The 13,430-nt window shown below is 51.6% G+C and overlaps 1 protein-coding gene across 1 annotated transcript in view; it reads right to left on the reverse strand.

Annotated features, from left to right (window-relative positions):
- TEX14 (testis expressed 14, intercellular bridge forming factor) overlaps positions 1–13,169 on the reverse strand; it is a 36,744-nt gene extending 23,575 nt beyond the window's left edge. The window contains 6 exon segments of the mRNA XM_082493083.1: positions 675–805; positions 1,262–1,343; positions 2,013–2,149; positions 2,923–3,088; positions 3,393–3,507; positions 13,031–13,169. Of these exon segments, the coding sequence (XP_082349209.1) occupies positions 675–805; positions 1,262–1,343; positions 2,013–2,149; positions 2,923–3,088; positions 3,393–3,507; positions 13,031–13,166 (767 nt within the window). The 5' untranslated portion in view covers positions 13,167–13,169.
- Between the last annotated feature and the right edge of the window lie 261 nt (positions 13,170–13,430).

Raw genomic sequence — 13,430 nt, forward strand, 5'->3', positions numbered from 1 at the left:
CCTGGCTACAGCATACACTCTTTCAAATTGACAATAAATTCTCCTCCTGTTAAAGACTGGATGTAGCAGGACAGGTGTGCTGCCCCAAGATGTTACCCTTCCATGATCCAAGGTAAAGAACAAGGACACTCTAAAACTCATTTCACTGAAGGCCATCAGCCCACTGTGATACAAGTCAGAGCTTTGGGAAGATTAAACCACCAATTTGTCAATTCTCAGATGCCTCTGCAGCACAACTACTTGCTACACAATACAAAAGGCTCAAAAAAAAAGGCTCAGTCTGCACTTGCAACTCTCATTTCACCATAGGTTTGAGCAAATGGGCTGCAGACATGGGTATCCAGAGGCCTGAGGTCTGACCCAGCAATGTCAAGGATTGAACACTGAACAACACAATCTAAACAAGGAGTCAGTACTGAAATGCTGCTATCGGTGAATAACTGTAACTGGTTTAATATTGCTGGAAAGGACCAGAGCAACATACAGATATCAAGAGGGTCTAAAGAAGATATTAATCAGTGGACTGCAGAAAACAAGTTGCAAGCAGAAAGCAGTGGATGAATATAGAATATACAAGGAACACTATCGAAACAAGGCAACTGATACAACAACTTGCTGTTTAATAGTAACAGATACACACCAAGAGGGGCTAAAATCCCTTTGATTCCACTTACTTTGTCATGATCATGTATGGTCCAACATGGTAAGAAAATGTTGTTTCATCATCTGCCTGAACCACGTCTTTTTCTCCAATAATAGGGAGAGATGTCAAGTACCCTAGATGCCCACTGCCTGCAAGATAAAACTGACACAACACCGGGGCATAACCAAAAGGACTTTGCAACAGTTCCCAAGATCCGTCACATCTCCCACAAGCTCACTAAAAAACTGAATGCAACCACTGCAACGGGAGCACCAGCCAAAGCATCAAAATGAAACGTCAAGATACCTATGTCAAAAGCTTAACTTTCTAGTGAAGACGAAATAGGGAGAGCAGAAACAGTCATTAAGAACTTCCACGGGTGACATTTAACAGAAGGGCTTCTATTGCCTGTTCCAAAGCAGCTTCCTCTGATAGGGACTATTAACAACTAAAGGCCTGAACATTTGCGCTCTCCGCAGTTTTTTCCCACCATTTCAGTAGAAATAAGAATACACTAAAAATGAAAAATAACACAGGTGGGATAATTACTGTGAAGAATATGTGACTCTGAAAAACTGTACTAATACCATTAGAAAACCATTACTCATAGCACCTTACCTTCCCAAAACCAAAGCTGTATATGTTCTTGGTTGCATTAGCTCCACCTTTTAGAAATCTACCCAGAGGACTGCCAACATTTCTAAGTATCAAAAACATAAGCAATAAGAGTAACTAATATGCCAAGGCTTTGAGTTAAACACAAAAAAGGGAGAGAGAAAAATGCAGAAGTTCTGCAACAGCCATGTATTTCAAATGTTGCATTTGTCTGTTCCCACATAAAAAGTCTAATGCAGATGCTGAAATTCCAAATTATTGTGCAACTCATTAAAACTTTTTAGATACACTGTTATGATACGTATTTATCTAAAGCAAGATAGCAAATTAAATATATAAATATATATAGGCTTCCTGCATCACTTTTTGTTCACAAGTATGTATTTTTACTAACATGTATCTGACATAAAAGCTCTTGAAATGGTTGGAAACACACCCCCAAAAGATTTACAGTGACCTTAAAAGGACAGGAAACAAACTACTTCATGTTACCACCATTTTAATCCTATTTAAATCCAGTACTTCATATTGCTGATTTCAAGAGTATCTCTTTAATACACAGATATTTACAACTATCAAGTTTCTATTTGGAACTCTCACAACAGGAAACAAAAAATCACCATTCCTACCACACATTGGTTTTAAATCTGATATTGTCAAAAAGAAACAAGAACATGTTAATTTTAAGGTAACAGAATCCAGACGTAAAAGTCCTTGTAGTTCAATCCCTCAGTACTTGAGAATATGTTCTTACCCTTGAACAAGGCCACCAAACCTAGACGGACTGCAGACCAGTGCTTTTGATGAGCCAACCTTCCTGAGTAGATCAGAGGGAAAATTTTGAATGACAGCCTGCATGTGGGATGTACAACGCTGAATAAATTCCAGCATCTAGAGAGGAGGGGGAGGGAAAAACAACCAAAAAAAACTTGCTTCAGAACTGTAAGAGACACCATTTTAAATTAAGAGATTGCGACTACTGAAAAAATAACTCTTTACTTGCAATATTGAAATAGGCATTTCAAGAAATGGATACACAGAAAAACTTCAAGAAAATCAATTACATGAAAATGTAATGAAAGCTTACTTCAAACACTAGATGACTAACTTTCAAGACATTCACCCACTTAAAATTATAATATTAGGTTTCTTTTTAAGAGAAGCATTGTAGTAACAGGAAAGAGGAGTATTATATTGTGAGTTTTAAATCAATATTGCAGTCATGAATAAGCCTTCTTGATATATTTTGCTCCCATGCTAGCAAAAATGACACATTTGCTGACACTGTTCATGCACAGACTGAGACAGACTTGAAAACTACTTCAGCTTTAGTCCCGAATTGCACATACATGCAAACAAACTACATACATCAGGAGTTGAAAACAAGGGCCTGTTATTCTCCTCACCGCACACTTACACATCAAGGTCCTAACAAGTTAGAGATAGACAAGACCCTGCACCAGAGCAGAACCTTACATCAGGAGAACCCATCTGAATCATGAGGACTTCAAAATACCCTTACTGACGTTGAAAAATAATGTTAAATAGTTATCTAGCATGTAAAAGCCAAGATTTTCTCCCTGGAATATTGGAGTTTCTTCACTTTAAGATGCAGATGTGAGCACGTGCCAAGTACGTATTCAACATGTATTGCACACACATACCTGAGCGCTGCTTTCTTTCTCAGCGGACATAGCCCAGCACGGAGGACTCTTTCCACTTTTATCATGTACTCTCAGATCACCTCCTTCGTCCAATAACTTGCTAAGAATCCACTGATTTCCTGAAAATGCAGCTGCATGGACTGGGGTGCTTCCATCATAACAGCGACTGAGGAATGTTAAAGCAGAGATGTTTAAACCTACCCCTACTACACTCAATCAGCTGTGCTTCTGGGGACAAAAGCAACATACCTAGAACATTTATGTACTCCCAAACAACAACATACACCAAGAAATAGGGAAAATTAAGCACGCACTTACTTCTGAGGATCTTTGGCTAAAAAAGCAACATGCATTTTAAGCACATCTTCATTTATATACAATGAATATTGTATATTACACTGATTAAAACCACTAAAAGATTAAATGTTAATTTCAATTTAATTAAAAAAAAAATTATTTTTATACTTAACTGATTAGCATCTGAGCCATAATCCAACAGGACATCCACTATTTTATGAAGACCTAGCAATGCAGCAGTGAAGAGTGAAGTTTGGCCCATGGAATTAACAGCATCAACAAAAATACCTACAAGAAAACAAAAGATGAGGAGGTGAGTGCTTGTTCCCCCCCACCCTGAAAAAAAGGCAAGGGTTTATTAACACTGAAACCAACTGCCATATTCCCTCTGAGAAAGTGGAAATATGAAAACATAATGATATTAACAGAAATAGAAAAATGAGCAAATGATCTTCCGCGTAACTTTCTATACCCACAATGCACTGCTTGTCCACGGTGTTTTCAAATAAAGGATGTATAAATATGAGAGGCAAAGTGTTAACCTGCGTGAGCACAGATAACACCAGAGGACTGCATTAGTAATAACAACAACTTTTCTAAAGCAGTACTTAAAACAGTTAGATGGGCAGTTTGTCACCTTAATCAATTTTGTTCAAACTAATGAATCCCATTCCACGAAAAAGATGGCCAAAAGAGATACGGACCTGCGATCATTACTATGTAGTGAGCGCCTATTCATAGACAGGGGAACCTATCCTCAGAACCATCGAATAACAAAAAGAGGTGACGCCACGACCCGCTCAGCTCGCGCTCTCTCCCTCCCGGCCACGGCCGGGAACGGTCATCGATGACGCCGGCTCCCGCAACACGCAGGGCCGCCGCCCGCCTCGCGCTCAGGAGAGAACGCCACCATCCTCCTCGCGGATTGTGACGCCGGTCACGTGCGATCACGCCCCTCTAGTGACCAACTACAGAAATGATCCCTGAAAGTATAGTCTTAACCCAAACACACCCTCGACGCCGCTCCCACCGCCGCCCACCGCCCTCCACCACACGGACACCCCGCCACGCGCCGCCCACCACGCCCCCCGACGCCCCCCCGCGACCCCACCACGACCCACCGACCCCCGCGCCCCACGGCCCCGCTCCGCCGCCCGCGCCACCGCCGCGCGGGGCGCGCATCGGGACGCGCCCCCTCATTTCCATCTTCTGCCTCTCGCGACCAATCACACGCGACGCCGCGCCCGCACGCACCGCCCTGCGCTCCGCCCCCACGCGCTCCCCGCCCGGCGGCGGCTACGGCACGCGCTTCGGACGCGCTCCCCGCGGCGCCGCCCCCCCCGCCCCAGAGACCGCCCGGACCCCGCTCCCTCCGCCACCCGGCGCGGGCCCCGCCGGGCCGCTGCCGCACCGGGGACCCAACGGCAACGGCAGCAGCGCGCGCGGCTCTGAGCGGAGCTGGGGCGGCCCCTGTTGGGTATTGGAATAGTTTACTTACAGAATATCAGGATTCATCGGGTGATCGCCTAAAATTAGGTTAAATTGAAACTTGAGTGGCTTGGCTTGGCACGAGTGACTGAAGTGCAGAAGCCTTGGGCCACAAACCATAACTGGACTGTAGTTGAACAGTCACTTAGTCGAAAAGGAGAAGTACTGGGAGTCCTGCACAACGAGATAAACTGGAGCGAGCCCAAGGGAAAAACCTTCAAAGAGAGAAAGCGTTCCATCTGAAGTCAACAGAAGACAGACGAGACCCAAGTGCAGATAAGATGGGAGGATGATGAAACTGCACAAGCAGATAAAATTTGAAAGATGTTACTGCAACCATCCTAGAGGAAAAGCAGCTGTTGAATTGATCGGACAAAAAGTCTGTGCGTGTTGCGTGGACAGGCGTGTAAACGCTTCACATAGTAGACTGTGAGGCCTTAAAATGCACAGGAAAATAACCGAGGGGGTCCCTCCTCATCGAGGCACCCAGCTCGACCCGAAATAAACTGACTCTGTGGCAGAACCTGGGGTCCAAACTCTTCTTTCCAGTCGGAGGCTAAGGCTGGATCCAGCCACACCTGGACTCCTCTCTGAGGAGTTTAGAAGCAAGAGGGTCCAGTCTGAACCTCACAACTCAGCAGGAGGGATTCTTGGATTCTTCTCTAACAGCCCCGAAGCCCCTCTCCCCCGGGCTGCTTGGTGACCCTTTGCTCAGAGCCAGCAGCTTCAGCCTCGCCAAGGAGCAGCACCCACAGCTCCACAGCCACCTGGCCTTCAGAGACCAGCGACACAACAGGGAGCACAGCGGGGTCTCCCTGGCCCCAACACGCTCTCACCCCTCCCCGACAGCACTAAAATGACAAAGGAACCTGCTCGGTTGGTGTGGGGCCAGAGGCAGACATTGTCTACCTGGGTTTCTCTGAGGCTTTCAACATAGTTCCCCACAGCCTCCTCCTAAAGAAACTGATACGTTACGGTCCAGACAAGTGGTCTGTACAGTGGGGGGGGAACTGGCTGATGGCTGTACCCGGAGGGGGCAGTCAAGAGCTCCTTCTCAAACTGGCAACCTGTCACAAGCGGGGTCCCCCATGGATCGATACTGGGTACAATGCTGTTTCATATCGTCATAAGTAATGAGGATGATGGGATCAAGCATACCCTGATGAAGTTCACTGATGATATCAAACTGAGTGGGGACATGGACACTTGGGAAGGGAGAGCCACCGTGCAGGAAGACCTGGACAGGCTGGAAGAGTGGGCTAACAAGAACCTTATGACGTTCAACAAAGACAAGTGTAAGGTCTCGCACCTGGGAAAACACGTGCTAGCAGCATGGGCTACAACCCGCCGGCTGGGGAGCAGTTCTGTGGAAAGAGACCTAGGGGTCCTGGTGGACAACAAGCTGAATATGAGTGAACAGTGCACTGGTGCAGCAAAGAACACCAATAGCATGCTGCGTTGCATCATCAAAGGCATCACCAGCAGAGAGAAAGAAATCATTATCCAACTCTGCTCGGCGCTGCTCAGGCCACACCTGGAATATGGTGTGCACTTTTGGTCCCCACTATACAAAACAGAGATGGACAGGCTGGAGAGGGTCCACAGAAGAGCCACCAAGATCCAATGACTGGGAAGCTGGCTGCATGAGGAAAGGCTGAGAGAATTGGGTTTGTTCAGCCTTGAGAAAAGAGGGCTTAGGGGACAACTTATCACCACATTCCAGTATTTAAAGGGTGGCTACAAAGAAGAAGGGAGATCCCCTTTTTACAAGGAGTCACCCAGAAAAGACATGGGGTAATTAGTACAAATTACTCCTGGGGAGATTCCAGCTGGACACAAGAGGACAATTTTTCACCATGAGAACAATCAGCTGTTGGAATAACCTCCCCAGGGAACCCTGTGGTGGGTTCCCCAACACGGGACGCTTTTAAGACTGAGCCAGACAGGGTGCTGGGCCACCTTGCCTAGACCGTGCTTTTGCCGAGAAGGTTGGACCAGATGGTCCTTGAGGTCCTTTCCGACCTGCGACTCTATTTCTGTGAAACACCTTCGCAGCGCCCCCGCAGTCCCGCAGCTCCCCCCGGCTCACACTCCGCTGCTGCAGAGAGTCCGAACCGCCCTCGCCGAGCTCGAGCCACCGCCCATTCACCAACACGTCTATTTTTTCAACCAGGGAATAAAAAAAGAGGTGACGCCACGACCCGCTCAGCTCGCGCTCTCTCCCTCCCGGCCACGGCCGGGAACGGTCATCGATGACGGCGGCTCCCGCAACACGCAGGGCCGCCGCCCGCCTCGCGCTCAGGAGAGAGCGCCACCATCCTCCTCGCGGATTGTGACGCCGGTCACGTGCGATCACGCCCCTCTAGTGACCAACTACAGAAATGATCCCTGAAAGTATAGTCTTAACCCGAACACTCCCTCGACGCCGCTCCCACCGCCGCCCACAGCCCTCAACCACACGGACACCCCGCCACGCGCCGCCCACCACGCCCCCCGACACCCCCCCCCCGCGACCCCACCACGACCCACCGACCCCCGCGCCCCACGGCCCCGCTCCGCCGCCCGCGCCATCGCCGCGCGGGGCGCCCATCGGGACGCGCCCCCTCATTTCCATCTTCTGCCTCTCGCGACCAATCACACGCGACGCCACGCCCCCTGCGGGCAAGGGCGGTGCCCACAGCTCGGTCCCGCGGCAGCGCAGCGCGTCAGGGCCGGGCGGGGGCGTCCGCAGCTCCACCCGGTACCGACAGAGAGCATCACCCCTCAAACGGTGAATCCCAAAGCGTCCGAGGAGACTCCAGACCCCCGGACGGCAGCGCCACCCACGCGTTAAGGTCGTGCAAAAGCCTATGCTTCCTTCGATGTCCCCCAGGCGCCATGAAACACCTCCTCCTGACAAGTGTTAGAGAAACCTCATTGCCGAACGAGCGAACCTATTAGTCTCTATAGGATGAAATCGTATCAACCTTCTTGAGCTATGTAACAGCATACTGCATAGTCATGGTTGAGCAAGCACAACTAAAGGACCCCAGCTCGTGGCAGGGAGAAGGACAGCCCCCACCCGGAAGGGAATGACCTCCTTTGTTTCTTGGAACCTTAAAAACTGCCCAGGAAGAATGAAAGTTAGCCCTGGACTCCCAAGATGCGGCCAGCACCCCAACCCCCTCACACCTCTGTGAAACACCCCCCTGCAGTGGCGCCTCCAGCTCTGGGGCCTCCAACATACGAAGGACACAGACCTGTTGGAGCGGGGCCAGAGGAGGCCACAAAGATGCTGCGAGGGCTGGAGCCCCTCTGTTGGGAGGACAGGCTGAGAGAGTTGGGGGTGTTCAGCCTGGAGAAGAGAAGGCTCCGGGGAGACCTTAGAGCCCCTTCCAGTCCCTAAAGGGGCTACAGGACAGCTGGGGAGGGACTCTTGACCACGGAGTGTAGTGATAGGATGAGGGGTGACGGTTTTAAACTGAAAAAAGGTAGATCTAGACTAGATATAAGGAAGAAATTTTGTACAATGAGGGTGGTGAGACACTGGCCCAGGTTGCCTAGAGAAGCTGTGGCTGCCCCATCCTTGGAGGTGTCCAAGGCCAGGTTGGATGGGGCTTAGAGCAACCTGAGCTGGTGGGAGGTGTCCCTGCACAGGGTTTGGGGGTTGGAACTAGGTGATCTTTAAGGTCCCTTCCAACATAAGCCACTCTGTGATTCTGTGGCTATTTGGCATCAGAGGTAAGGGTCTGCAGCAAAACTGATTCCATGGACACCCAGATCCAGAAAGAGGCAAATGGATAATGACACTACTGAATTATAGTTACTTTGCAAAACAGTAGTGTGTGTACAGGTGTGTTAATCACTAACTGGTCAATTCATTTTGTACCTGAATGCCTTAAAGGTGTAAGAACCACACGTAAGCCCGCATCTGGGGTGCCCCCGTTTGAGTGGGACAGCTCACGTGTATGAGTAAAGAATTACTCTTGTAATGCTATACTTTGCATCCCAGCCTCTCTCCTCGGATGACGTGGCCCAGTTGAGAAGTTTTCATGACACAACACAAGAGATGACCGCCTCAGTCTGTGCTCCCACTGCCCCAGGGTGCCAGAGGAGAAGAGGCCCCAGCACCAACACCCAGCAGCGCTGCACAGCTCTTGCCAGGCACTCCAGAGGGGATGCATTGGCTTCCAGGGGCTACCGAGGCACAACACATTCAGGCTCAGGCTCATGTACCAAGTAGAACAAAGCAACAGAGTGCCATGTAACTTATACTATCCTTTACAGCTCTGAATCCAGTCTAAGCACCAAGGACTGCCACACCACAGCCAAGAACGAGGAGCTTCTCTCAAGCCCAGACACCAGCAGATACCCTGTGGCTCCAGGATCCCACCTGACATAGCCCATCTTCCACAGCATTACATGGCATAAACAGCACAACATCAAGTGGTTTCTCCCTAACCCCCATGAGACTCTGGTCAAAGGTTTACCATGTTCCAGGTCCAGCCTGAGTGACACAGACTCCTGCTACACACCATGAAAGGTGAATCCCAACCAGTTTCTCCCCATCCCCTCATCACTCTCTGACGAGCACCATTCATCAGAAACAACTCAGCAGCCACCACGTCACTGCCAGCACACCACCGCCTCACTCACACACGCGGGTCCTAATAAAATCTCAAAGCATTTCTTTTCACTGAACAACTCACTCCACCCCACGGGACATCACAACCTGAATCAGTCGGGTTGCTCCCCCTCCCCCCGCCCCGCCTGTGGAAGTCCCACACCGTCAGACTGCCGAAAACCCACCGAGGGGCTTGGGATGCAGAGGGCGATAGAGAGTCCCCGCGTCCCTCCAAAACGTATTGACGGGTGGGATTGTACCGCCCCTCTGCCCGTCCACACTTCAGCATAACTATTTCTATTGCGACCGAGGGAATGTATGCTATGTAGTGAGCGCCTATTCATAGACAGGGGAATCCATCCTCAGAACCATTGAATAACAAAAAGAGGTGACGCCACGACCCGCTCAGCTCGCGCTCTCTCCCTCCCGGCCACGGCCGGGAACGGTCATCGATGACGCCGGCTCCCGCAACACGCAGGGCCGCCGCCCGCCTCGCGCTCAGGAGAGAACGCCACCATCCTCCTCGCGGATTGTGACGCCGGTCACGTGCGATCACGCCCCTCTAGTGACCAACTACAGAAATGATCCCTGAAAGTATAGTCTTAACCCAAACACACCCTCGACGCCGCTCCCACCGCCGCCCACAGCCCTCCACCACACGGACACCCCGCCACGCGCCGCCCACCACGCCCCCCGACGCCCCCCCGCGACCCCACCACGACCCACCGACCCCCGCGCCCCACGGCCCCGCTCCGCCGCCCGCGCCATCGCCGCGCGGGGCGCCCATCGGGACGCGCCCCCTCATTTCCATCTTCTGCCTCTCGCGACCAATCACACGCGACGCCGCGCCCGCACGCACCGCCCTGCGCTCCGCCCCCACGCGCTCCCCGCCCGGCGGCGGCTACGGCACGCGCTTCGGACGCGCTCCCCGCGGCGCCGCCCCCCCCCAGAGACCGCCCGGACCCCGCTCCCTCCGCCACCCGGCGCGGGCCCCGCCGGGCCGCTGCCGCACCGGGGACCCAACGGCAACGGCAGCAGCGCGCGCGGCTCTGAGCGGGGCGGCCCCCGAAGCCCCTCTCCCCACGCTCTGCTCGGCGACTCTGTGCTCTTGGCCAGTAGCCTTGGCCTCGCCCCTGCAGCATCGAGAGATTAATATCTATTATTATTTAGTTATTTAGCTTAAATAAGTATGTTTTAATTAGAATAAATTACTTAGGGTTATAATATGGTGTGATTCATGCTGTTTGCTCAGCTTCACTCAGCATGAGTAGCTCGATTTGCTGAAGCCTTTAGGCCGCAATAGAGTTAATTCTCTTAGTAATTTTCCTAGCAGCTGGTACAGCGCTGTGTTTAGTCTTTTGTTATAAAAAAAATGAGGATAACACACGCATGTTTTGGTAGTGTTTTCCCTAAGCCTGAGGCTGTTCTTCCAGCCAGCACAGGTGCACAAGAAGCGTACACCAGCAGGTAAGGAGGTGACTACCCTCAGCAGAGATGGCAAACCTGCGAGACCAGAGCAGCCAACGGCCACCTGCCTGGACACAGAGAAAAAAAAAAAACAATAAGGTGTTAGAAAAACCCTGACCAAAAATCACCATTGGACTAAAAGGCACGTGAACAGCATGTGTACAGACTGCAATGAATTCCTTGTTTGGCTTTGCTTGCGTGCACAGCTTTTGCTTTACCTATTAAACTGTCTGCATGTCAAACCACAAGTTTTCTCACCTTTAATCTTCTGATTCTCTCCCCCGTCGCACTGAGGGGGAGGGAGTGAACGGCTGCATGGTCTGAGTTGCTGGCTGGGGTTAAACCATGACATGGTCTCAGTCCATGCTCCCCCCATCCCACAGCGCCAGAGGAGAAGAGGCCCTGGCACTAACGCCTGGCAGCACTGCATGGCTCCTGCCAGGCACTCTGAATGGGATGGGCTTTGGAACCTCACCCTGCCCAACAGATGGCTTGAGCACACCACCGCCTCACTCGCACACCCGGCCACTAATGAACTCTCAAAGCATTTTTTTCACTGAACAACTCACTCCATGCCACGGGACATCGTATTCTGAACCCGTTGGGCTGCTTCCACCCTTGCCCCGCTTGTGGAAGACCCAGACCGTCAGACTACCGAAAACCCACCAAGGGGCTCGGGACACAAGAGGCGGCCAAGAGTCGCCGTGTCCCACTAGGTCTTGTTGGCATGTGGGGAACTGCCCCGACACAGCCTTCCCCCCACCCTGGCTGCTTTCGGAACACTAAAACACAAAAAGGTACAACTCTTGTCAGGCCACACCTGGAATATGGTGTGCACTTTTGGTCCCCACTATACAAAACAGAGATGGACAGGCTGGAGAGGGTCCACAGAAGAGCCACCAAGATGATCCAATGACTGGGAAGCTGGCTGTATGAGGAAAGGCTGAGAGAATTGGGTTTGTTCAGCCTTGAGAAAAGAGGGCTTAGGGGACAACTTATCACCACGTTCCAGTATTTAAAGGGTGGCTACAAAGAAGAAGGGAGATCCCCTTTTTACAGCGAGTCACCCAGAAAAGACATGGGGTAATTAGTACAAATTACTCCTGGGGAGATTCCAGCTGGACACAAGAGGACAATTTTTCACCATGAGAACAATCAGCTGTTGGAATAACCTCCCCAGGGAACCCTGTGGTGGGTTCCCCAACACGGGACGCTTTTAAGACTGAGCCAGACAGGGTGCTGGGCCTCCTTGCCTAGACCGTGCTTTTGCCGAGAAGGTTGGACCAGATGGTCCTTGAGGTCCTTTCCGACCTGCGACTCTATTTCTGTGAAACACCTTCGCAGCGCCCCCGCAGTCCCGCAGCTCCCCCCGGCTCACACTCCGCTGCTGCAGAGAGTCCGAACCGCCCTCGCCGAGCTCGAGCCACCGCCCATTCACCAACACGTCTATTTTTTCAACCAGGGAATAAAAAGATGTGACGCCACGACCCGCTCAGCTCGCGCTCTCTCCCTCCCGGCCACGGCCGGGAACGGTCATCGATGACGGCGGCTCCCGCAATACGCAGGGCCGCCGCCCGCCTCACGCTCAAGAGAGAACGCCACCATCCTCCTCGCGGATTGTGACGCCGGTCACGTGCGATCACGCCCCTCTAGTGACCAACTACAGAAATGATCCCTGAAAGTATAGTCTTAACCCAAACACACCCTCGACGCCGCTCCCACCGCCGCCCACAGCCCTCCACCACACGGACACCCCGCCACGCGCCTCCCACCACGCCCCCCGACCCCCCCCCCGCGACCCCACCACGCCCCACCGACCCCCGCGCCCCACGGCCCCACTCTGCCGCCCGCGCCATCGCCGCGCGGGGCGCCCATCGGGACGCGCCCCCTCATTTCCATCTTCTGCCTCTCGCGACCAATCACACGCGACGCCACGCCCCCTACGGGCGGCCGTTGCCCGGGCAGTGCTCAGGGCGCGCGCTCAGAATGCCGTGACGTTTTACAATTATTTCTCTATGAGCACCTTACAACCAAACGCTTATTTTTCCTTTCAGTTTTCTCAAACAACGTTTCTTTAACGCAATAATTAGTACCATCTACCAGAAAAGGCCAACTAGAACACATTTTGCACACATATTTTGCTCACAGAACTGAATTGTACCGACAGTACACTGACTATATTTTACCACAAATATAACCATGCAGGAAAATGTAATTCTTTTCTGCCAGCACTTGCCTAAATGTAGCTGTTACCTTTTTTCAGAAGCTTCTTCACTTTCGCATAGTTTCCCTGCCTGACATACTGATGCAGTTGAGCCTCCAGGGAGTCACCTTTCACACTTCCAAGCCGGACTGGGCAGGGAATTGGAAGAGGGAGAGCATGAGCCATCTTCTCTCTTTAACAACTAGGAAAAGATGTGAAATCTAATGAAGCTGCAAAACACCATAGCCCAAAGACTTCAAAAACTTCCGTGGCTGACACAATGAGTGACAGCCGTGTCCTCGAGACAAATCCCAAGATGGAAGGTGAAGGCCACTCAGCCCTCGCGTCCCACCTGCCTCCCTCCATGCGCCCTCTGAGGAAAGGCCCATCCATGAGACAGGGCGATGAGGGGCTGCATCAGCGGGCAAGGCCTGGGCAAGGGGAAATGTG

The sequence above is a fragment of the Vanellus vanellus genome (genome assembly GCF_965231255.1).
Source record: "Vanellus vanellus genome assembly, chromosome: 19".
NCBI classification, from domain to species: Eukaryota; Metazoa; Chordata; class Aves; order Charadriiformes; family Charadriidae; genus Vanellus; species Vanellus vanellus.